The 25,012-nt window shown below is 48.9% G+C and overlaps 1 protein-coding gene across 10 annotated transcripts in view; it reads left to right on the forward strand.

The window, feature by feature from the left end:
- Positions 1-25,012, forward strand: part of PHACTR1 (phosphatase and actin regulator 1) — a 553,820-nt gene that overhangs the window by 468,667 nt on the left and 60,141 nt on the right. For 9 of the 10 annotated variants that reach the window (XM_032341117.1, XM_032341119.1, XM_032341118.1 and 6 more), the window contains 2 exons: positions 708-914; positions 18,552-18,873. In XM_032341117.1, the coding sequence (XP_032197008.1) occupies positions 708-914; positions 18,552-18,873 (529 nt within the window). The remainder of the gene's footprint in view (positions 1-707; positions 915-18,551; positions 18,874-25,012) is intronic. The other variant, XM_032341122.1, reaches the window with a different exon arrangement.

Raw genomic sequence — 25,012 nt, forward strand, 5'->3', positions numbered from 1 at the left:
GCAGGGAGACAGAAAGGCATTGTCTTGGTGCATCCTCTGTCTGGTCAAGGTTTATAGGGACCCCTAAAACGGTAAGATGCCTGTTGACAGCCTCTGCCCAGCTCCGTTGGTGAGCAGCCACCCCACGCGTGTGGGGACACCCGGCCTGGTATCAGCCTCCGGGGGCTTCTTCGTAACTTCATGTCCCAGACCTGGGGAGACCCAGTGGGCAAAAAGCAAGACCCCAGCATCTTCTCTGTCTCGCTCTGGACAAAGGGCAAATGGGCCCAAGGGAAGATGCCAGCCTTGGGTGCTGGTTTGGTTTGGATGGGGGCCCTTTGTCCCTGGCCCTCTGCACCTGCCATCGGTCGATTGTTGCTGTGGTCCCATGAGTCACGTTTTAGAGCCCTCACAGGTGTAGTAGGAATGCCAAAACGTAAGTGGTTAAGCTTGGGATAGTTTGGAGAAAATGTCCTCTTCCCTTCCCCCCCTTCCCCCTCCGACCTCTTCCTTACTGCCTCAGCCTCCCTGATGTGTCCTCCACCCACATCCCCTTCTTTCCTGGATTTCTAGAGGCCTCTCTAACTCGCCCCACGTGCACGGCGACCGGAAGCAGTGGGCGCTGTGCTGTGTTGCCGACCCACACCCCCATCCTGTGTGCTCCCGCTGGCCCCACCTGCGCTGCCTTTGTGTAATGTCTCCTGTGTGTCGTGTGGTTGTCCCCTCAGTGTCTGAAGAGAGTCCCTCTGCCAGTGAGTCTGGAGTCCTCCTGTCCCAAGATCCTTCAGCCAAACCAGTCCTGCTACTGCCCCCCAAAAAACCTGCTGCTTTCTCTGGAGACCATGAGGAGACCCCAGTGAAGCAGCTGTCCCTTCTCAAGCAACCCCCCGCCCTGCCTCCCAAACCCACTGCCAGGATTGCCAACCACTTAACAGGTGAGTGGAGACGTCTTCTGGGGGCGTGCCGCCCTGCCTTCCCTTCAAGGGATAACCTCTCACGCTCTTTTTCTCTCTATCAGCCCTGTTGCACCTCTCCCTGAGGCTGCTCTGTGGGACATTTGGTCGTTTCCATGTGCGTCTTGGTACACGCAGTCGTGACGTGGGTTTGTGTGTTTTTGTCAAGAAGCGTTCGATACACACTGCCAGCCACATGCCGAGAACCTTTGTCGTGTGTATCTGTAAATATGTACCTTGATATTTGTGTGACCGACTCAGGATTATTGGCCCATCAGGGTGAATTAGATTGAGTGTCAAAGTCTTTGCAAAGATGAAGAGTCGTACCTTGTTCCCTTTGTCATAAGTTTGCCAAAGCTTTAGAGTTTTTGTCTTTAAATTATTGATCTGAAGCCCAGAGTATTTCCTCTATTAAAATTCATGTCTGTGCTATTTATTGTTTTTTAAAAAAAAAGAGAGAGAGCGAGAGACAATCTGCAGAGTATCGTGGGAAATACTTTTAAAAGAAGAGTAAGTTTTGTCCTAAAGTGATTTTTACGTTCTCACGTTGAATGCTCGGGCACGCACCCACCGCCCTTAGACGGGGCATCTGGTGAAATGGTACTTCACCGCCCATGAACCGGGCACTGCTTTCTGATTTAACATTGTAGTTTCATTAAAGAGTAAAGAGGGGCGCCTGGGTGGCTCAGTGGGTTAAGCCTCTGCCTTCGGCTCAGGTCATGATCTCAGGGTCCTGGGATCGAGCCCCGCATCAGGCTCTCTGCTCAGTGGGGAGCCTGCTTCCCTTCCTCTCTCTCTGTCTACTTGTGATCTCTGTCAAATAAATAAATAAAATCTTAAAAAAGAAAAAAAAAAGAGTAAAGATTTCAGGGGGTGTTTCTCCAACCTCGATCAGCCGCCTTTTTATAGTGGGCTTGGTATTTTCGTTAACAGTTTCTAATTTATTTTTATGAGATGTGACGAGGATGGGGTGGGGCAGAGTAGTCCCCTCTGTTATAGCAGAAAAGCTGAAGTTTGAGAAAAATCAGCGCCTTTAGCTGGGCTGGCAGGAGCCGTGCAGTGGAGACACGCTCACACCCGACGCTTCCTAGTACCTTGTCTAGGGACTGCTGTCGCCGTGACAGAAGGATGTCTCCCACGTGGTGCTGAGTTTTACTCGAGTCCAACTTAAACACAAGATTGAGTCGAGCTACTTATCCACATGTGTGTCCATCCAAGTCCGATGTTTGTGGTTCGAAAGAAAACATTTCCACCTAAAGAAACTGTTCTGGGGCACCTGGGTGGCTCAGTCAGTTGGGCATCTGCCTTCAGCTCAGATCATGATCTTGGAGCCCCAGGATCGTGCCCTGTGTCGGGGCCCCCCACTCAGCGGAGAGCCTGCTTCTCCCTCTGCCCCTCATCCTGCTCGTACTCCGTGTCTCTCTTTCTCAAATAAATAAATAAAATCAATCAATCAACCAGTCAAGGAACCATTCAATACATTAATAACACTTCAGTCCAGTGCCCCAAAATGTAAATGCATAGAAAACCACGGAGGAGAAAGTGGCCTCACAAACCGGCCTCTGAGAGATAACTGCTGTCCGTTTGTCTGTCTAACGAAGGTCAAATACCTGCTACTCGTAGTCTCTTCTCAGCGGCTTTTTTGCACGCGGTGGTATCTGGTGAACAGATTCTCATGTCCGCAAATACTCCCCGACACGCTTTGGTTAGCTGCCCAGTGTGAAGTAGGACTGACCTGTGTGGCCCCCTGTGGGCTCTCCCATCTTCTGTCACCACAGGCAATGTCCCCAACAGCACACATTGCTTAAGAAGCATCGGTATTATTCCTAATTTTGTTCTAGAATTAGAGTTGCTTGTTCTAATTCTAGAAATCAATTACGTACCTTGGAAGAGCTTTGGCTTTTGAAGGCTGTGAGGCCAAATTTCTCTGAAGATTAAATATTGCAAAATAAACTCCCATATGGAGTTCCTATTCATTCGTCACACATGTGCTAAGTATCAAAACAGATGCAAATAAATCACAGTTTAATATATAAATTTTACATATATATTTTTGTATGTTATCTATATTATGTATACACACAGAATAGAGTACCAAAATAGTATTAGCAGCGTCATTTGGAGTTCAGTGCAATTTTTTTTTTTAAGTTTATTTATTTGACAGAGAGATCACAAGTAGGCAGAGAGGCAAGCAGAAAGAGAGGGGGAAGCAGGCTCCCCACTGAGCAGAGAGCCTAACATGAGGCTCGATTCCAGGACCCTGGGATCATGACCTGAGCCGAAGGCAGAGGCTTTAACCCACTTTAACCCACTGAGCCACCCAAGCGCCCCATTCCATGCAATCTGATAAAAGAGCATGGAAGGGCTGAAGCTTGAGCTGACCCTTCAGGCATAAGGGGTGTGTATAATAGAGAATGAGGGGAGAACATTCCAGAAGGGAAGGCCCTGGTCAGAGGCCCAGAGATGGCCTTGTGTTGGGTCCATGACAGGGTGGCCGCGCTGGGGCAGGGGGTCCGTCTCAGGATGGATTGAGAAAGCATTCACTAGGAAAGGCGTATGAGGACCTAGATTATGTTCCCGGGGCAGTAGAGAACCTTTGGAGGTTTTTGAGCAGTGGAGTGATGTGATGACAACTAACCTTTCAAAGATGTTCCTGGGTCCCTGTGTAGAGTGAGCAGGAAGAGAAGGCGGAAGCCTACAAAGGCCAGCCCTATGCCTCATTCTCCAGAATCACTAGTTGAACTTGAATAATCTGTACCAGGGAGACTCTGGGGAAAGCTCCTCTTGTGTCTAAAATATGAGCTAACAAGCCTCTCCGGCTGATCACGCTGGGGAGACCGAACAGAACAATGGAAAAGACATTTGAAAAGAATAATTGACAGAATTTCTCAGCCGACAATGTCCTCTAATTGATCTAGTTATCTAATGAATGAAGGCACACTTCATTCATTCCCAGCGTCAGCTGTGAGCCATGAGCTTGGGCAGCCCTGTGTCCTCAGGACTCTTGGTGTATGAGAGACTTGGGGTATGTGAATTAGCCCAGTCTCTGGCTTCCCCTGTCCTTTTCCAAGGAGAGTGGACTTACCAATGCTCTCTGAACCTCACCTCTATACAGATTGGATCAAACGGATCAAAATAGCTGAGAGCTAATAGTCCTTACTTGCTGTATCTGGTGGCTCCTAAAACAGGAGGAAGATAAGACATTGGAGGCATCCACGGGCTACAGGCCTGGTGCTGTCCTTTTGGGTTTAAACCCAATTAGAGGGACGCCTGGGTGGCTCAGTTGGTTGGACGACTGCCTTCGGCTCAGGTCATGATCCTGGAGTCCCGGGATCGAGTCCCGCATCAGGCTCCCAGCTCCACGGGGAGTCTGCTTCTCCCTCTGACCTTCTCCTCGCTCATGCTCTCTCTCACTGTCTCTCTCTCAAATAAATAAATAAAATCTTTAAAAAAAAAACAAAAAAAAACCCAATTAGACATGCTTAATTTCTGGAAGTGAACCATCAGTCACGATGAACTCGCATCTCCGTGAGGCAGCTACGTTAACCCTGTCGTGTTACTAATTACTCCAGAGACAGCTGGACTCTGTCAGAAGAAATTAATAAACGAAGAATTCTAGAACTCTGAATTGAGACACATAAGTTTCAGCATGTCCTCTCTCACTTGGTTGTCCTGTTGACATTTTTGGAAGGAAACGCAGGACAGTTGGAAAGACACCAAGCATGATTAACGGAGAGTGATAGCGGTTAATGGTCCAGTAGGTCCAGTAGAGGAAGCATGAGCCTGAGCTGGGGCCACGTCCAAGTACACGGTCAGGCAGAGACAAGCAGAAACATCTCTGCTTTGGCATGTGCGTGTACTTTATCAGGAAAACCATTATGAACTTGGAGACCGTCTCACGAATTTTCTCTGTTCGCCAGCAAGTACAGAGAAGCCTACTTGCTCTCCAAAACAGTCTTTCGTCTTCTCTTGTCATCGACCTGTTCTCCAACAGCGGCCTACACAATCGCAGGTCATAGAGGAGCATCACATTCCCTTCCTTACATTCTGGAAGTTGATTCCGTAATGCTAATGATCTGAGGTGAATGATTCTCAAAATGCGTCTCTCTTGGGATGATGGGGGACCCCAGAGGAAAAGGGTTGATTGAAGCGGGAGAGCGGGGGAAGCACGGTCTCCTGTCTTTCTAAGTCTTCATCAGTCACCTCTCCAGCCATGCTGGCTCCAGGAGTCCGGTGTGACACACTGCATGACTAATCCATGCCTCTGGATATGGTGCCTGTGATTAGGCACCCCGCAGGGGCTGATTGAATGAATAATCAACTCCCGCGAGAGCGGGATTTCTCAGTCTGCCGTTCACACTTGGGTGATAATAAAGGCAGCTGCCATTTTTTGAGAATTTGACGGCGTATCGTTTAGTCCTATGGAGACAATGCTATTATCATTATTCTCTCTTTTTCCTAGAGGAGGAAAAGGAAATTCAGATAAGTTAAATAACTCAGTCGTGGTTACAGAGCTAATAAGTGCCAGAGATGGACCCACTTTGTTTTACTCCAGAGTTCTTACTCATAACCATTAGTTTCTATTCAAAACAATGGAATCATGAGCTTTCTTTGGATTTTTTTGGCCTTGTGTGTTTCTGTCTGTTTTTAGAAAATTGGCTTCAGGTGGCACCCAGGTGGCTCAGTCGGTTAAGGACTCAACTCTTGAATTCAGCTCAGGGCATGACTTCAGGGTCGTGAGATCAAGCCCCGTGTTGGGCTCCATGCTGAGCATGGAACCTGCTTAAGATTCTTTGTCACTTTCCCTCTGGTCCTCCAGCATACCTCTCCACAACGGCTTGCACACTCTCTTTCTCTCTCCCTGTCTCTCTCTCTCAAAAATAAATAAATAGATTAAATTTGTAAAAAGGAAATTGGCTTCTTTATTTGCGTAAGTCAAAGACAAAAATGTATTCAGTCTTTCAAAAATAAGTAATATTCTCAAGACACTTGATTACGAAGAGGAGGACCTGAAAGCAGTTGGGTTGGGTTTGGAAGAACATGCTAGAAATAGTCTGTGAGAATCAAGAACAGGGCGAATCCCATGGGAAGGATTTGGCTACAATTAGAGTCCAGCAATTTGAAAAGAAAAGGAAATGTTGGGGCGCCTGAGGGGCTCAGTTAAGCATCCTGCTCTTGGCTTGGGCTCAGTTCACGATCTCAGGGTTATGAGATCGAGTCCAGAGTCAGTATGGAGCCTGCTTGAGATTCTCTCTCTCTCTCTTACTTTGCCCCTTTTCCCCTTACTTTGCTCTCCCTCTTTCTCTTTCTCTATCTCTCTCCAAAATAAATAAATGAATCTTTAAAAGAAAGAAAGAAAAGAAGTGTTGCTGATCCTTTAAAAATAAGTCCTTCTGCAAATGTGAATCTGAATCTGCCCAGGGTTTCTTTGTCTTTAGACTTGAACTACAAGGAATTTCTGTTGGTCGGCGGCTAGTTTCAACATTCCAAAGTTTTTACACCTGCAGACTTACCCAGGCACACAGCATCCATGCTCTGTGGTACTTCTCAGCCTCCTACATGTCTGATGAGAATCTTCTATCCAGAGTTCATCACACCCAAACCAACATTTCTGCTTATACTGTCTCTCAAGTTTGGCGGACACATGGTCATCACATTCTGATCTGTGATTTTGTTGTTCCTCCCTGGCTCTCTCACTATGTGTCCGCATTTCTCTCTAGCATGCCTTCCCACCTTCCTTGTTCTCCACCTGCAGCCTCCTCTCCAATCCCACAAAATCATCTACTTCCCCCCCATCCTTACTTTCTACTCTGAAAATGCAAGGAAACTGGTAACTGAACCACGGTGACCTTGGACCTCATCTCTGCCTTCAAATGGAAAACATGAACTATAACCCAGAAGTTTCAGAAAGAGGTTCAGGGTTCATAGCCCTCCAGGTAGCTGATACCTTGAAGGAATGGGAAATATACCAGAATACTCTTTATCCCTAATTTTCTGTATTGTTCCAGTCTTGATTTCCCTTTCTTAAAATGCAGAAATTCTTTCTTAGTGCATGGGAGGACCCTCTTTTAAGATCATTTTTAGAGGGCGCTCTCTGCTCTCACCTCTGTGACCAGCATAAAGATGACAACAAAACACATTTTTATGGCACTTGTTAGGTTGGAGATGGAATTCACTTGGCACTTTTTTTTTGTATGGTAAAAACATTAAATTTACCTTCTTAACAGATGATGAGTGAGCAATTCAGGAACGTTGACTAGATTCACGTTGTTTGTTGTGCAAGAGAGTTCCAGAACCTTTTCATCTTGCAAAAATGAAGCTCTGTACCTATTAAATGACTCCCCTTTTCCTTCTCCGCCCCCTTCGCCCCTGAAAACCACCACTTTACACTTCTTGTTTCTAGGATTTGAGGCCTCTCAGATAAGTGGGATGGTACAATGTTTGTCTTTTTATCAGAGGCTTACTTCACTTTGCATCATGCCCTCAAGGTCCATCGGTGCCATAGCTGTGATTGGACTTCCTTCCTTCATAAGGCTGGGTGGCACTCCTGTTTTGAGGGCCCACCCCGTGCAAGGCCCACCACCAGCCTTGATATAATTTATCAGCAGTGTTCCCCCATCAGCTATAGGGCTGGTAGGCAATTAGAAGCTACAGAAATTGGTTCATATGAAGATGTATAAAATGGTTCTCAAGAAATATAAACAGCAGGAGACCACATCTTTTTTTTTTTAAGATTTTATTTATTTATTTGGCAGAGATCACAAGTAGGCAGAGAGGCAGGCGGGGTGGCGGGGGCAGGCTCTCTGCTAAGCAGAGAGCCCGATGTGGGGCTTGATCCCAGGACCCTGAGATCATGACCTGAGCCGAAGGCAGAGGCTTTAACCCACTGAGCCACCCAGGCACCCCCCAAATCCTTTTGCAAATTCAGAAGAAGCATCATAAAGGAGGAGGGATGCCAAACTTAAAGAGGAATCCCATTTTGAAGGTCACAGAGGGGAAAGGAGGTTGTGATACGGGAGGCAGAGTTCATGGAGGTACCTGACATGAGTCACAGTATGTTCAGGAACTAGCCAACAGCCCAGCTTGGCAGAGGGGCAGGATTCGTGGGGAGAGGTCATCAAAGGTCAGGCCAGCCGTGGGTTGAAGGGGAACTGTCGAGAGCCTCGAATGCCACAGTGAAGGATTTAACTTTAGAGGAGGAGTGGGTACGTTTTGTGGACCTTTAGCAACAGTGGCTTAATTTCCACCCAGCTTGTCTCCTTGATGCTCTTGTGGATTTGAGGGACAGCGATGTTGGGGGCTGGATGCACGCTAGAAATATAAAGGAAATGGGGGCGTGGCCATTGTCAACCGGAAATTGCAAAGGACACCAAGCTGCTGCCCTTGGTTCTTCTCTTGGACGTTGTGTCAGAGTCCTGGGGGCAGTTTCCTGAGAGTGGGGATGGTGTCAGCCCTGGTCCCTGCTGTGTCCTCAGCGAGAACCGAGCAGGCCCCAGAACAGGAGGGCTTGTGAGCGCGAGACCACCGCCCCCCCCACCAGCAGAGGCATTGAAGGAGGAGCTCGGTAATCACTGCCCAGGTGTTTGCAGCAGGATACTTGCGCTCAGGTTCGGAGTTGTGCTGGAAATGAAATCAGATCCTCATGCTCTGGAGAGCTTGAAGGAGCCGATACCCAGAGGGAAAACCCCCTCCCTTATTAGAGTAACAGAACATGACCGTCATGCATCAGTCATACTTGTGGTGCAGACCGGGGTGTTGGAGAGCGTGCTGGGAAGGTCAAGAGAAAATGGCGATGCCCTTGGAGTCCGCCAGGTGCCGGCAGTTGGACCACCCGCCGCCATCCCCGTAAATGTAAGAGCTAGGAGCGCGTCCTCCAACACCGAAGAAGGGTCGTGCATCAGGTAGATGCAAGACTGGAGATGAATTGCAACCATCCTTTTTCCCCCTTTGTGATATCTAAGGATCCGGCTTGAATTTACTCATTTCACCCTCAATGTTCTACCTCTTCATAGCTCCATAAGGTCTATGTCACATTTCACTTCTTTAAAGCTATTATTTATTTGACAGAGACAGAGACGGAGCATGAGCTGGGGGAGGGGCAGAGGCAGAGGGAGAAGCAAACTCCTGCTGAGCAGGGAGCCCGATGATGCAGGAATCGATCCTGGGACCCCCTGGGGTCATGACCTGAGCCGAAGGCAGATGCTTAACCACCTGAGCCACCTTGGTGCCCCAATGTAGTATTTCATTTTATATCACCTAAATTAACTACTTTCAGACAGCCTCGATCTGTCCCTTGGTCAGTGGTCTGAGAGCAGACCAGTATGTTCATTCTTCCCTCCCTGACTCCGTGACACTGCCCGGACTCTCCCAGCCTTCCCACGGATAGTCGCAGCCATCCTCCCGCTGGTCATCGTTGGGTCCAAGCTTCTTGCGGCTGTCCATCTCTAGAACCTTCTCCCCGTCCTTTGTGTTTGTCTTGCAGAAGCCCTAGCGTCTGTTGAACGCTGCTTCCCTCCCCCGGTCTCCCTGGGGGCAGTCACACTCATCCTCCTCATTTCGAAGTTAAACCACATAATGTGCTTCTGCGCAGATGATTTATCATCTCTAACAAAACGCTGATCTCAACGGGCGTTTGTTGTCAGGATATGGGGACACCTAGAGTTGTGACTCCTGAAGAGCACTTTCCTACTATGAATAATGTGTAATTTTACTTCCAAAAAAAAAAAAATTTTAACTGCATGCCCCACAAAGATGACAGGTGACCCAGTGGTGTCCCCACCCACTGTCCAGCATCCCCATCCCCGTGAGGCATATCCCTCTCTCCTTGTTGTCGTCATCTGCCCAGATAGTCTTTGGAAGGGGGTAATTTTAAAACAAAACTTTTCGTTGTGGAAAGTGACTCAGAAACGAAGTTAGGTGCTGCTGACGTGTGTGCTCTCCTGGGCCTCAGTTATAGGATTCTGGAAGGTCTCAGGACGTGTTTGTCCCAGACATCAGGTGGTCATCGATTTCCACATGCCGGCCTGGCTTGAGGGGAGGAAAGCCAGCTTAGGGCATGGAACGCAAGTCACTTCTTTGTTACTCGTTTCCGTCCGAACTGTCCCTCTTACCACAAGGGGTCGATTGACCCATTTGGCCTTTTCCATGCATCAGACCAACAAACTGAGAATCCCCGGACGGTCTGAAGGAATTGACAGAACTCATGTGAGCGCCTGTGTTTGCAGCCAGGGGGAATCTGGTTCCAGGCTTTGGCGGCTCTGGACTATTGTTTAAGTTCTAAGTACACCTCCTAGAGCTTCCTTACGTTCTCGGGTGGCGTGCTCTCGGGTGGCGTGCCTGCGTCTGTAAAAGGAGATCAGAGATGCTAACCCACCGAAACGAGGTGGCAAATGGCTGAGAAGCTGTTGCAGCACCTCTGCTCATTTAAGACACTAAGTGCTGTTTTCACTGACAAGTGCTCAGATTACAAATGGGCTTCGACAGCGGGTGCTAATGCAGAAAGGTAGAGGGAGGAGAGAGGCTAAGGGGTGTGTGCCTCAGCCCAGACTTCTTCTGTTAGGGACTGCAGGCTTACGGCGCAAGAATGGACTAGAGAAGTAATCTGGAGTTTTCCATCCCTTGTCTGAAGTCATAAGCCCGAGCTGTGTCATGTTTGGGTTTTATGGCTCTGTGACACTCACAGTTTGAGTTTATTTTCCTTGTTCTCTGGAACGGGCTGTTTCTGCTTTTGCCACTCCATCAATATGAGACAGTTTTATGAATATACTGCAACTCGATCCGTCTGGCTGCGGAGGGACTCATGCATTTCACAAGCAGAGAGCTTTGTGGCTCCCCCACTCCCAGGACTAGCCATGGTCATCATTATAGATGCAAGAGGTAGAGCGTGTCCTCCAACAACCCATAAATACCTCTCATCCCATAGACACAAGGCTATTTTATTCAGTGGGGTGCTGTCGAGTCAAAGGAGATGTTTTTGAATCCCTGGATTTTTAGGGGTTAAAGAGTCTGAATCCCCAGAACAGATTTACTGGCTTTTTCAAGCCATGGAACAGCAGAGAATCTAGGTTCTGTCATTCCCAGTCCTGGGTTCTTTTCCACTAGCCCTCCATGCTGATGCAGGGTGCCACGCTTTAGAAGAATGCCCCAAAATATGGGTGGCCTCGTCTTTTTCTCTTCCAGCAGCACTTTGCTGCAAGCAAGGAAGGCTGCCGAGACCGTCCTCGGGAAGCTGTCTTTCCCGTTATTGCATTCGCTTTCAGCTGGTTTTTCACCACCTTACCTAGAACCACCGCAGACTAAACCGCCGGCACTCCCATCCGCTGTCTTGGCTTCTCGCCTCCCTCCCCAGACAGGAAGCATCAGGCTAGCGATGCTCACAGGGGCCGCAAGAGTCTCGGGAGTAACCGGCCACAGGGATGTCGTGCTGGGCTGATTGCAAAACGTGTCCACGTCCTCTTGTCTGACCCTCACGACAGCCTGTGGCAGAGGCTGAGAATTTATTAATTTTTCAGATGCGTGAAGACTCCATTTGTTGAGGTCCTTTTGCACATCAAGGAATCAAGAGCTAACCTGGCGGGATTTTGTACTTGGGCCCTCCACTGACCTGTTTGGGGACTTCATAAATTTATAAAAAGGTGCCCTTTGGGAGAATGAGTCACAGAAGTCTGCCCCTTCCTCTGGGATGACTCAGGGCCCTGCCAGGACAGACCAGACACTGGATTTCAGCCCACTGGTCCCCATGGAGAAGCTGTGTAGATATTAATCCATTTACTTCTCATAACAGACCGATAAAGTAGGTTATAGTCCCTTTCTACAGATGAGCAAACTGAGGCTCAGGAAGGTTAATGTCGTAGGCCAAGTGATAGAGCTTCTTGGTCTCAGAACTGGGATTAAACACCAGCTTTTGTGAGATCTAACCTAGTGGTGATTTCACAGGCGTCATCCTGCAACAGAGGCCCCCCACAGGCCCTGTTCAGTCCTGAGAGAGCAAGCACCGGAGCTGAATCTCCTCCAGAAGGCCCTGGGCACTGGTCATTTAGCACGAGGGAGCGGCCTCTTCACCAAGGAGTGGCCCTGGGAGGATAGCTTCTCAGAGTCGATGGTGCAGGGCTCCCTGGGGTCTTGGTCAAGAGGCACATTCTCTTTCAGAAGGCCTGGGCTGGGGTGCCTGGGTGGCTCAGTGGGTTAAAGCCTCTGCCAGGGTCCTTGGATCGAGCCCCGCTTTGGGCTCTCTGCTTAGCGGGGAGCCTGCTTCCCTCTCTCTCTGCCTGCCTCTCTGCCTACTTGTGATCCCTGTCTGTCAAATAAATAAATAAAATCTTTTTTAAAAAAAGGCCTGGGCTGGGCCCTGGGATTCTGCATTTCTGACACACTCCCAAGAGGCTCTGGGGCAGCTGGTCCTGGACCACACTTGGATTATCAGAGCCTTAGGGGAGGAGAAAGTGGTCGTTAAGTCCTGCCTCTTCCCATGGCTCTGAAGACGTGATGAGAAAGAAATCAGCAGCTGCTTACGAAGCATATACTGTGTGCAGGGCCCAGCTCCTTGTTAGCGAACAGGAGGAGAACAGCTGCACCCAGTGCCGTAAAGTTAAAGGATCACTTACACCTACTGTGGATAAAAACCGGGAACAAGTCAAGAGAAATGAAATGGATTAGATCAACTGTATATGTGATGCTGTTGACAAAAGGAAGTACAGGGCCCGTGAGAGCCCAGTGGTGGCTTCTTCACCTTGGGGAGGATGGACGGGCTTCCTAAGGAAGTCATTCCCATGGTGATGACAATGACCGCAACCAGAAATACAGCAGCCGTCCATTCATAACTGAGTGCCAGGCACAGTGCCACACAGTGTGTGCACTTTATCTTACGTGGTCTGCGTGCTAGGCCTGTACGTGTTCATTCATCCCCATTTCACAGATTGGAAAACAGAACCTCAAAGAGATCAGGCAGTTGCTGTTGCTAACGGAGCTGCGTGAGTGTGTGATTTCAGGGTTCCTGTTCTGCGTTTAGCAGGGCAGACTCTGGTAATGATCTTGTGCCGCTTAACCCGGTAATGACGTGAGGCACTTTCTCAGCGTGGTCTCCACCGAGGGCACAGTGATCTGGGAGCTTCTCTAGGACGCAGGCTCCCGGACCCCGTCGTAAGCCTCCTGAATCTAAATTTCTCAGGTGGAGGATCAGGACTTTGCCTCTCCCAGACCTCCTCGATGACGCTGGTTGTTGAGAACTTGGCACCTTGGAGAGAAACGGTCGGGACCTGCCATCCATTCCCAATCCATTCATCTCCATCTATCGTCCTTGTTACAGAAATGTCCGTGCCTCGTTAAACGGAAATGACTATTGGGTGTATGTTTCCTTGTTTGCTTAATACATGCATATAGCACGCATAGGACATGGGAAAATCAGCAAGAAGGAAACAAGAGGGCTCTAATGCACGGAATCAAGTCATCAGGAAAAGCTAAACATCTGATTAAGTATTTATTACTTGAGACAAAATTGTGAAAAAAGGCTCTTTAGGCAAACTTGTCTGAAATGTCCTTAAGGTATTCTAAGGCAAATAAAACAGAAAAAAGAAATTCACCCGCAAGGATAGAAGAAATCTTTTCATGCACAAAGTGTGCACCCATAAGTGATTTTTATAAATATAAAATTAAATTGGAAATGCCATTAGACAAATTGGTTTTAAGACAAGTCCCTTAATTGCAGGTGTTAGATTTAGGCAAAGGTAGTCATTAGGTGAATAGATCTTAGATGGTGTAGCTTTGTAAATTGGTTTCCTGCAAATTAGTGTTTTAGTTTTTATATGTGGGGGGCATAGAAATAGAACTTGGAGACTGTGCCACTGACCCAGGGCAGATGTAGGCTCAGGGGCTGGGTGGAACCAAGGCATCGTATCTCCTCCTTGGGCATTATACTCCAAGCAGGTTGGCACCCCCAGATCCGTGATTGCCCCCGATTCTTTCCTCTTACCCCTGAGTATGGTGAGCACCTGGAAAGCATATAAAATCCAAATGCCTGGCCCCAAGACTCTCCTTCAGTAGGTCAGAGGTGAAGGCCAGGAATACAATCTTCTAGCAAGCATCGGGGGGCTGTCGCGGGTTGTTCAAGAACTCTCTTAAGAATTACTGCTTTTGGGGGGTGCCTGGGTGGCTCAGTGGGTTAAAGCCTCTACCTTCAGCTCAGGTCATGACCCCAGGGTCCTGGGATCAAGCCCCACATCAGGCTCTTCACTTGGCGAGGAGCCTGCTTCCCCCTCTCTCTCTGCCTACTTGTGATCTTTTTTATATCAAATAAATAAATAAATCTTTAAAAAAAAAATAGCGCTCTTGGGACACCTGGGTGGTTCAGTCAGGTGAGCATCTGACTCCTGATTTCAGCACAGGTCTTAATCTCAGGGTCGTGAGTTCAGTCCTGCATCATTGGGCTCTGTGCTAGATGAGGCATCTACTCAAAAAAAAGAAAAAGGAATTAGCGCTCTTTTTTGTTTTGTTTTCAGAGAACAGGACAAGAGTAAGAGGTTGAGTGGTTTTCAGACATCACTTTTAAAAGACGCAAATGTGCGACCCCTGAGTGGTTCAGTCGTTAAGCTTCTGCCTTCAGCTCCGGTCATGGTCCCAGGATCCTGGGATCGAGCCCTGAGTCAGGCTCCCTACTTAGCCGGGAAGCCTGCTTCTTTCTTCCCCCAGCTTGTGTTCCCTTTCTTGCTGTCTCTCTCTCTCTCTCTCTCTGTCAAATAAATAAATAAAATCTTTAAAAAAGAGAAAAAAGACATAAAGCTGGCATCCGCCCACCATCCTGCATAGAATCCCTGGAGAGGGGGGCTGTCTGCATCAGCCCGAGGCTAACACACCTCTGGGCTTTGCTGTGCTCCACTCTGTGCACCCTGTAGGGAGGGCAGAAGCAGGCGTAGGAGGGGCCACCCAAATGCAGCTGGCCTTGACCAGGAGCAGGAAAGGCTGCAAGGGGGAGTCGGTCTTTAGTTGTGCTTTGAAGGGTGAATGCAATTCTGATTATCGGGAAGGGAGGGTGTTGAAGGGGGCCAGTGTGACACAGGCCATTGAGAAAGGAGCATGGTTACTGGGAAACCCAGTGAGGAAGCCAGTCTGCCCAGAGTGGCCAGGGAGATGCAGGGTGGAGGCACCTGCCGGCGCTGGGAGGGGCTAGATGGCCCGCAGCCCTGCCAGGCAGGGAATGCTTGGGGGACCTCCAGCGTGACGTGTGCTGGGGGAAGATGTCTGGTACAGGGCGCAGATGGATTAGAAGGGTGGACCGTGTTACCCACCCTACAAGAGGAGATGAGGTCCCAGACTGGTACTCAAGGGGGCAGAGAACACAGAAGTTTGCCAAGGACAAAGATAAAGTGACAAACTCGGAATGGCAGACGGGGTAGAGAGGGCTCCACATCTGTTATGATCAATCACTTGGTATTAAGATATCATAAAGATATAAAAATAGACACTGAGCGTTACTAAAGATCTGGGCTGCCTAGACTCCCCTCCTTTGTCTACCATGTTGGAGAAAGGCAGGGATTACAGAGCTAATTTGCGGAAAGCCAGTAATTCCACATTTTAACCTTTTCCCCAATTTCCTTCCTTTTTACCAAATCTACTGAGCTTAAAGACTATTTTAAGTAATTCATCTTCATTTCCTACTCCTATGTAATTGATGACCATATACAGTGAAAAAACCAGAAAAGGAACACAGGCAGAAAAAGAGAAAGGGGTCCTCTAGGACCCCAGTATCTTTTTTCTCAAGCAATGAAAGTAACCATGTCCATTAATTTGGTCATTACCTCCTTGACTATTTCAGTAGAATTTCTGGTGTCCTCTTGGCCATTTTCCTAGCAAAGAAACCAAGTACACTTTGCTGCAGGAGTGGTGGCAGGAAGCATGGTGGTTGAGTGTGTGCAGGAAGGTGTAGCTTAGCAAGATGGTAGAACCCAAGGTCCTCACTGTTCCTTCCGAGGGAAATGGTTCCATGCTGCCCTCTTGGCTCTGTTTCCTCCTGTCCAAGCGAATGAGCACCTACCTGCCTTAGATAGAACACAAAGGAAGGAACAACGGGTAAACGTTCCTGGATAGAAACCCTTAACACATCCAGACACATTGCATTTGCTAGGGTTGTGCAAAGCCTTCCAAAGGCCAAGGGAGTGGACCCTTCAGTAGCAGGAAGTGGACACAGGAGGTGGGTTTCTGCCCCTTGGTCACTTTCAAGAGGGTCATGCACCTGAACATGGTTAGATTACCTTGTGTCCTGTGCATGGGGGATGGTGACAAATGGGATGATTGTAGAGGGACGTTAGGGAGCCCTGTGGTTGACACCGGTTGGCGTTCTGGCATTGGTGGGCAAGCCGATCAGGCCCCCTGGAATGATTGGGCTTCCGTGTTTGTCTGCTCTAGGAGCCATAATTCAGTGTCCACACACCCCCAGCTGCATAGTCCTAAAGTTGTTTTTCATTTTATGCTCATGTCCCTTAGAGAGGTAGGAGAGCATCTATTTCTGGGGGAAGGTGCGAATTCATCCTACCACAGAGTGTTGGAATATCAGCTCGTTCTCTAAACATGTGAGCCCCTCGCTGTGGGAGCGGGACACCATACAGGACACTAAGAAGAGAGTGACACGCAGTTTGAGGTCCTGATTCTCCAGCAGAGGGCAGACAGCTGTGCAACCAGGAGGTGCCATTTGGTCCTCAGAGCCCAGGGGCATCGCATCATCTGCAAAAGTGAGATGATACTATGTCTACATGCCAGGGTCGCTGTGAGGATCGAAGTGAAAAGCATTTAGCATCTGGCACGGGGTTAGGGGCGGCTAAAGTGCTGTCCACCATCACTGTTGCCCCCACTGCTGTGGGCACCAACCCACCTCACACCCACAAGAGGCCCACTGGGTGCGGAATGGAAGGAGCAATGTGAGAATCCAGGAGGGCTTCTCGGAGGAGGTCATTTTTGAGTTGCATCTTGAGGGGAGAGGAGGAATGGGCCCGGAAGACAAAACAGAGAGGAATACTCCAAACGGAGGAGGGAAGGCGGCAGAGGCCCAGGGGTGTGGGAACGGCAGGTAGTTTGGGGAACACGGAAGTTCTGTGGGAAGGAGAGGCCTCGCCCGCATACCTCTCAGGTTTCTCTCTGAGGCAGGAACAGCGTTCTGCTGAGGGAGGGGAGCCTTGAGGAGACCAGGGAAGACCACGGCAGCCATGCGGAGAGTGTGAGGGACAACGGCCACCCCGTGGGACTTAGGGGAGGGCGGAGACTGAATTTGGGGGGGGGGGGGGCAGCAAATAAGGAAAATGCACAGGAGAAAAGCAGTGAGTGTCATAGGAGACTCTGATCTAAGGCTTTTCAGATAAGCTAGCAGGAGGTCAGGAGGTAAAGTGTGGCCATAGAGAGCTAACCAGGACGCGGACCTTGGATGGTGCGTCAGGAAGATGGGGTTTATTTCTAGGCCATCAGTGGGGTTTAAATGAAGGTGGGACAGCAGATTGGTGCCCTTGGGACGTCACTTTGGTAGAACTGAGGGGAAATGAAACTGGAGAAGGCCACACTCGAAGTAGACAGATGGATGGAGAGAAGTCTAAGTCCTCAAGGAGCAGGACACAGAACCTGTGGTGCTCCCCATGTGGACACCAGGTGTGAAGGGGAGGGCACTCGGACGCGGCCGTCCAGCCTTCCCCACCCCTGCCGTGACCCCTCCTGGCCGAGCTTCTCCCAGGCCAGCCTGCAGCCCACAGGACTGAACCCTGCCCCCCACCGGTGCTAGATCATTTTCCAGGAATTTGCAAGGTTGTCAAAGATGGCCCGAGGACTGGTCTGTCCTGCAGCTCCCCTGAGTTTGAGCATCTCTGGGAAGCTTCAGAGCCAGTGTCCTGAGACCTAAGGGTGCTGGGTGCGTGGAGGTCACACCAGGGCCTAGGAGTACTTGTTGGAGCCTTTCTACGGTTTGAACAACCCAACTGTGGCTGCCACGTGAGTGGGCCAACCAGTCCCGCCACCGAGCTCAGATCTCACGGACAGGGGGAGATGAGCGACACAGCACACAGACACAGAAGCCTTGCCTCCACGTGGGGCATCCAAGCCTGCTGTGTGACTGCCAGTCCTCGTAAAGCATCACGCCCAGGTGACGGGGAGGGCATTAAGGTTAGCACCAGGGACGTCACTTGTGGAGGTTCACTCTGTTTATGGATCTGAAGTAGAACTGGATTCTAGTCCCGTGCCTGTTAGAGTGTGCCAGCGGAGACAATATTTTCACAGGACAGTGACAAAGCTGTAGACATCATAGTGTACCCTAGAACAGGTCTCCTTGAAGTTCCATGGGCTTCCATGAACAGAAGGATGTGCTGTGTTCGTTCCCCCTTCCTGCTGCTGGTGAGCCTTACTTAGCCTGACAGCCATGTGACAGATGTCGCTAATGCCTGCCTGGGTCCCTAAGGCCCGCTTTCAGCAGGAGATAAGAGTCCCTGTGTGCTCATTGAGTAGCACCTACCCCACTGGTGTCTTCAGCTGGTGCATTTCGTCTCTGGGCCCACGTCCGTGCCCACAGTCCCAGGGTGGGCGCCCGTGCAATGGTCCAGGTTTCTGCCCGTGCCCCTAAACTCATGGCTGCCTCTCGTCCTCCTTTTGCTGCAGATCCTGGCGCCCCTGTGAAATTGCCTTGTCTGCCAGTGAAACTGTCACCGCCGCTACCTCCAAAGAAAGTCATGATCTGCATGCCTGTCGGGGGGCCAGACCTCTCCCTGGCGTCCTATGCCGCCCAGAAGAGTGGCCAGCAGAGTGGGGCCCAGCACCACCACACGGTCCTGCCATCCCAGATCCAACACCAGCTGCAGTACGGCAGCCTCGGCCCGCACCTCCCCTCCACCACCGGCTCCCTCCCCATGCACCCCTCCGGCTGCAGGATGATTGAGGAGCTGAACAAAACGCTGGCCATGACCATGCAGAGGCTGGAAAGGTACTTGGTGGGGGAGGGGAGGGGCCTTGTCTGGGGGGCGTGGTTAGGGGATCTGACCGCGACTCAGGAATGCAAAGACCAGGCAGGGTAGGGGCTCATCCTCGCTAGGGGAAAAGTTCGAAAGTAAAATCAGACCAAACACTGAATGTCAAGGAAAGTGTGGAAGAAGAAAAAAGTCGTGTTGCCTATTGCCAAACTATAGAACAATCACATCTATCAAAAAGAAAAAGTAACATATACATGCGTGTACTATATAAATAGCATAATATGTATAAATGTACTAATATGTGTGAATATATTTAATATAGATTTTAATTATAAATATTTGATATAAATTAAGTGCTTGATATAAATATATTAATATATATATTAACACGTAAGTATGTCTAAATACATAAATTTATGTAAAGAATAACATGTGTTTTATATATATAACATATAGGCTTCTATAAGTCTTAACGTTTTTTGAAAGCTTATACATGTAATTATTAATAGTGGTTACCCCCCAGGTGAGGAGATGGGAGAGAAATTCTTTTATACTTCATACCTTTCTGTACTGCTTTTTTACTTCGTGTGTATTGTTTTTATGACACAAAAAGACAGGGGCTCCTGGGAGGTTCAGTGGGTCAAGTGTCCAACTCTTAATCTCGTCTCAAGTCACACTCTCAGGGCTGTGAGATGGAGCCCCAGATAGGGCTCTGCGCTCAGCGGGAGTCAGCTTGAGATTCTCTCCCTCCCCCTCCGCTTCCCCCTTCCCCTGCTCAGGCCTGTGCTCTCTCTCTCAAAGAAAGGAAAAAGGCAATTTGAATATAAATAAGAAAAGAGGAGAGTGGGCAGGAGGGTGGTGGAAAAGCAGTGTGCCCGGAGAAGTGGAAGGCATGCCCCTGTTCTTGCTGATGAAGGTCGCGGAGGGCTGAAGCCTGATTACCGGCCATCAGTGTGTAGCCACACCTGACACAGCCCCTTCTTCAGCCAGAATCCCCTCCAGTAGCCCTGCCTGGAGATCTGGAAAGAGGACCCGAAGGACCTGGTCTGAAATGTTCGTGCCTCTGCCTGTGTGCAAATACCACCCCACTCCTCCCGGATTTCCCAGTGTGATTCCAAGGCATGTTGCTTGCCCTAATTGCCTAGCATAACAAGAAGTGGTGCAATCCACCCACCATGCAAGATGTGTCTGAGCTTGGGACCCCGAGTGCCTGTCCCAGAGTAATGACAGCTGCTAGCTGGGTCCTGCCAGTGGGAAAGTTGCAGTCCGGGGGGAGCCTGCTGGGCACCAGGCAGAGAGCCAGAGGCAGGATGGACACGGTCAGGAGCTTTCTGTGATCGTTTCCCGACTCTCTGCCAATGACTCTGTGTTTGGGCTTTAAGTGATTCCAAGGGAAGTAGCTGTTGCTAGGATTCTGACTTGATCACGCGTTAATATCCATCCTTGCTGGAAAAAGCTTTCTTTGGCCCCTTGGCATCCTTCTTAACTACTGTTACCGTTGATAAAGAAAGTAGTCATTTTAAATGTGGATGGTACTTTTTAGTCTTTGATATATCTTCATTATCATCTTAATCCTCACGTGACCTAGGCAGACTGAGTAAGTAGAAAAACTAAGGAAGGCAAAGTCAGTTCCCCAATGCCAGCTTCGCGAGAGGGCTCTGCAGATGGCTGGTTGCCCACCTGTAACCCTGTCGGTACAGAAACTGAGGCCAAGTTTTTAGATGCTTTTATAACGATTTGACAGTATGATTTTATGTCTATTGAATCTGATAATAAAAAGGGTTTCATTTTTTAGGTTTTTTATATTTTACAAAAGCATCAGTTTGTGATAGATTGAAAATTAAAATAGATAAATACACTGACCAGCCAGCCCACAAAACAGGTCCTTCCTCAGAGACGCTTTGAAAAGCACCGTCCTAGGTAGTAAGTCAAGGGGTCATGTCCTCAGGCCTGGGGCTTCCTCCTGAAGACAGCTCACAGTCCGCCTGATTCCCGTTCTCCATACCCGCTGTCTGCCTAGTAAGTCTTTGTATCTCCCAGGAGCTTTAATCAATTGAAAAAGATCCTCGAGGGAGCGTGGTCGTTGCTAAATGTGTTTCTACTAAAATAAGCCATTTTAAAATGTTCAGTGGGAAGTCCTAACCAACAGGGGACACACCGTTCTTCAGTTCAGGAATTTCTGTGTATATTTGTAGAATATTTCAGCCGCGTGTCGACCAGAGGGTAAGTTTGCTGGACCTAAACCAGGTCGGGTTCTTTATTGAAATGAATCAGAGAGAACAGATGAGATTATGGGAAGAGGGGCCAGGAAGGGGAAGAGCCTGCTGTTGGCAGCTGGGCCAAGGCCATCCCCTGTGCTTCTTGTCACCCTCGGGCTCTCACTCCCCCCTGTCTCCCTCCCTCCCACCTTAGGTCAAGGACAGGGTTGTTCTGATAGACCAGCCAGAACGTAGGGAGTTAACGTGGACATCACTCGAACAAGATCACCCTCCAGAGAGAGAGAGAGAGGTCTCTTCTTCCCAAACAAATAAAGATGGAGAGATTTTTTCTGAGCGTCCCCAGGACTTCCAGGAGTCCTGGACAGATCTGAAGCAATGGGGGGGTCACAGGCCCCCTCTCACCAGCGCGGGCTCTGCCCCTGTCTTTCTGTCTTTGGTGACGCTACCTTCTTTCAGCTGCCTCCAAATGCTCCCTGTTGCCTGTCAACATGATTTCATTCTTGGTCTCACCAAGCTTAACACAGAAAAAAGAATCCTTTCTCTCTTCTGGCAATTTCCAGTGTCCCCCAGAAAACATGGCAAGTGGGAAGAAACATTCCCGAGCGCTTAGGTGAGCCGGCCACGAAGCCCCCGAGGTCTAATGGAATGTCACCTGCCGGCCTTGGTGCATTCCTGCGGTCGGCTCCTGATGAAACACTGTTAAGTCCCGTGAAAACCAGAAGAAGAATTAAGGAGCATTAATGCCGGGCTTTGGGCCATAAATCTGAACAAACAGACGTGTTATGGAAGGGGCCATAGACAGTATCCAGGCAAGCAGCCCGCTGCCTGTTGCACCATTTGCCTTCCTCTCCCTGCACCAGCAGGAGCCTCCCAAGGCCCCCAGAGAGACCACCCCCTTGTCAGGAAGGTCTGATCATCACTGGGTTTCTTCTAGTAAGTTACAAGTTTTACTTCTCCTAACTCAGAGCCCTTCCGTTCTATTTCTAGTCTTCCTTTCCTGTGAAAAGTTTCCATATCGTCAAAGGTATCTTCTGGTGGCTTTATTAAGGGCTTCTCTCTGTCTTCTACACTAAATGATCCCAAGTTCATCATAATAACCGTTTATCGAGATGGTCTGTAGACCCATTACTATCTTGCTCACGTTCTCCCAAGGGCACTCCATCTGTTCTGATCTGTGTGAACAAGTTCTTTTTTTTTTAATTTAAGTTTTACTTAGTTAACATACCAGGCAATGTTGGTTTCAGGAGTAGAATTCAGTGATTCATAACTAGGTACAACACCCAGTGCTCATCGCAACGGGCGCCCTCCTTACTGCCCATCCCCCACCCCTTCCCTCCATCAACCGCTGTTTGTTCTCCATCATTCAGAGTCTCCTATGGTTTGTTTTCCTCTCTTCTTCCCCTCCCCTTTCCCATATGTTCCTCTGTTTTCTTAAACTGTTTTCTTAAATAAACTTCACGCATAAATGAGATCATAAGGTATTTGTCTCTTTCTCTGTCTTCATTCAGCCAACATAATGCCCTCTAGCTCCATCCATGTTGTTGCAAATAGCAAGGTGGCCTCTTTGATGGCTGAGTAATAGTCCACCGTAGATACACTCCACCTCTTCTTTATCCCCTCATTAGTCGGTGGACATTTGGGTCCTCGCCACAGTTCGGCTGTTGCTGATAATGATACTATAGACAGGAGTAATTTCTTAATCACTGCTCTAACCTGGGATTCCTCCACGATGCAACAATGCGACATGTTCCATCATAGCACGTTACATGTTACTGACATGGTCACGTACAGCGTTGGCTCACCACTTGTGGGGGAGGGGTGCAGGAGGAGGGAGCTAGAGATGAAGCTGAAGCAAACTTGAAGAGTGCCGTATGGATCCAAAGTCGCAGGACGGCCCCCGGCAGGACAGCCACCTGGAGGGGACCCCCGCATCACGGGGGTGATGTCAGCCAAAGGCACCACTTCTTTTTGCCTTCGATTCCTCGTCTGTAAACCAGGGGGAATGACCCCGCCACCAGCCTCGTTAGGGTTGTTTGCGAAGAACAAGTGTCTTCTTTTGTCCAAATCCATCATCTTATCACATGGCACGCAGTGAAAATGTCCAAGAAACCATGGTGAATGTTCCACCAGATTACATAAAAATCCACCCTCGTGCCCCTGAAAGTACGTTACAAATAGGTTCGATTCGTCTTAGCGAAGATTTTGTTTGTATCCGTTTCCTGAAATGACATGGTCTTCGTTTGTCTCCTTCCCTGATGATTCATGTCTTTTTTTTTTTTTATAAACATATTTTTATCCCCAGGGGTACAGGTCCGTGAATCGCCAGGTCCACACACCCCACAGCACTCACCAAAGCACATACCCTCCCCAATGTCCATAACTCCACCCCCCTCTCCCAACCCCCCTCCCCCCAGCAACCCTCAGTCTGTTTTGTGAGATTAAGAGTCACTTATGGTTTGTCTCCCTCCCGATCCCATCTTGTTTCATTTATTCTTCTCCTACCCCCTTAACCCCCCATGTTGCATCACCACTTCCTCATATCAAGGAGATCATATGATAGTTGTCTTTCTCTGCTTGACTTATTTCGCTAAGCATGATACGCTCTAGTTCCATCCATGTTGTCGCAAATGGCAAGATTTCATTTCTTTTGATGGCTGCATAGTATTCCATTGTGTATATATACCACATCTTCTTGATCCATTCATCTGTTGATGGACATCTAGGTTCTTCCCATAGTTTGGCTATTGTGGACATTGCTGCTATAAACATTCGGGTGCACGTGCCCCTTTGGATCACTACATTTGTATCTTTAGGATATATACCCAGTAGTGCAATTGCTGGGTCATAGGGCAGTTCTATTTTCAACATTTTGAGGAACCTCCATGCTGTTTTCCAGAGTGGCTGCACCAGCTTGCATTCCCACCAACAGTGTAGGAGGGTTCCCCTTTCTCCGCATCCTCGCCAGCATCTGTCATTTCCTGACTTGTTGATTTTAGCCATTCTGACTGGTATGAGGTGATATCTCATTTCATGTCTTTTTTGAAAGTGACATTTTCTCATTTCAGGTATCATGCAGTTTCTAATATCTGCAGTAAGCTCTGTGATCTAATTGACATAAATCTTGGGATTCAAACTTAAAATCCTAATCAGCCACTAATTTTCTTTCTCATCTTAGTTCATCCATTCCCTGTGCTGCGGCTTCCCTGTTGGTAAAAGGAAGATGGGATCTGTGTCCCTGTTGACCCTGAAGGAATTTGGGGAAGATTTTTGAGGGAATACACTTTAAAGGAGTCCCTCTTAGTTAAGGAAAAGGGAAATTCATCCCTCTGGTCCCTCAGGCCAGAAATCTTGCAGTCGCCCTTGGTACCCTTCTTTCTCTGGCACCTCATGTCTGAGGGGTTGGCAAATCCTGTTAGGTCTACACGGAGAATGTGTCTCAGTGATGAGCCACTTCCCACCCAGTGGCCTGACCCCATTGTCCCTGCTGCCTGGTCTCCTGCCTCCACTCCTGCCCTTTAATCAGACAGACAACACGTAACAAAAATCAGGTCTTGACAGCCTTAGTCTGCTAGGACTGCCACAGCACAGTACCACAGACTGGGCAGCCTAAACAGCAGGAATTTATGTTCTCACAGAGCTCTGGACGCTTGAAGTCCAAGATCTGACTGTCAACAGGAATGGTTTCCTCTGAGGCTTCTCTCCTTGGCTTGTAGACACTTCTCCCTGGGTCCTCTCGTGGTCTTCCCTCTGTGTGTGTCTGTGTCCTAATCTCCTGCTCTTAAAAATATCACCATTTAGTTAGAACCCCACCCCAACGACCTCATCTTGCTCAGTCGCTCCTTTAAAGACACTGTCAGGGGCGCGAGGGTGGCTCAGCCTGTTAAGTGGTTGCCTTCGGCTCAGGTCATGATCCCAGGGTCCTGGGATTTAGTCC

Source organism: Mustela erminea, chromosome 4 (assembly GCF_009829155.1).
Source record: "Mustela erminea isolate mMusErm1 chromosome 4, mMusErm1.Pri, whole genome shotgun sequence".
Lineage (NCBI taxonomy): Eukaryota > Metazoa > Chordata > Mammalia > Carnivora > Mustelidae > Mustela > Mustela erminea.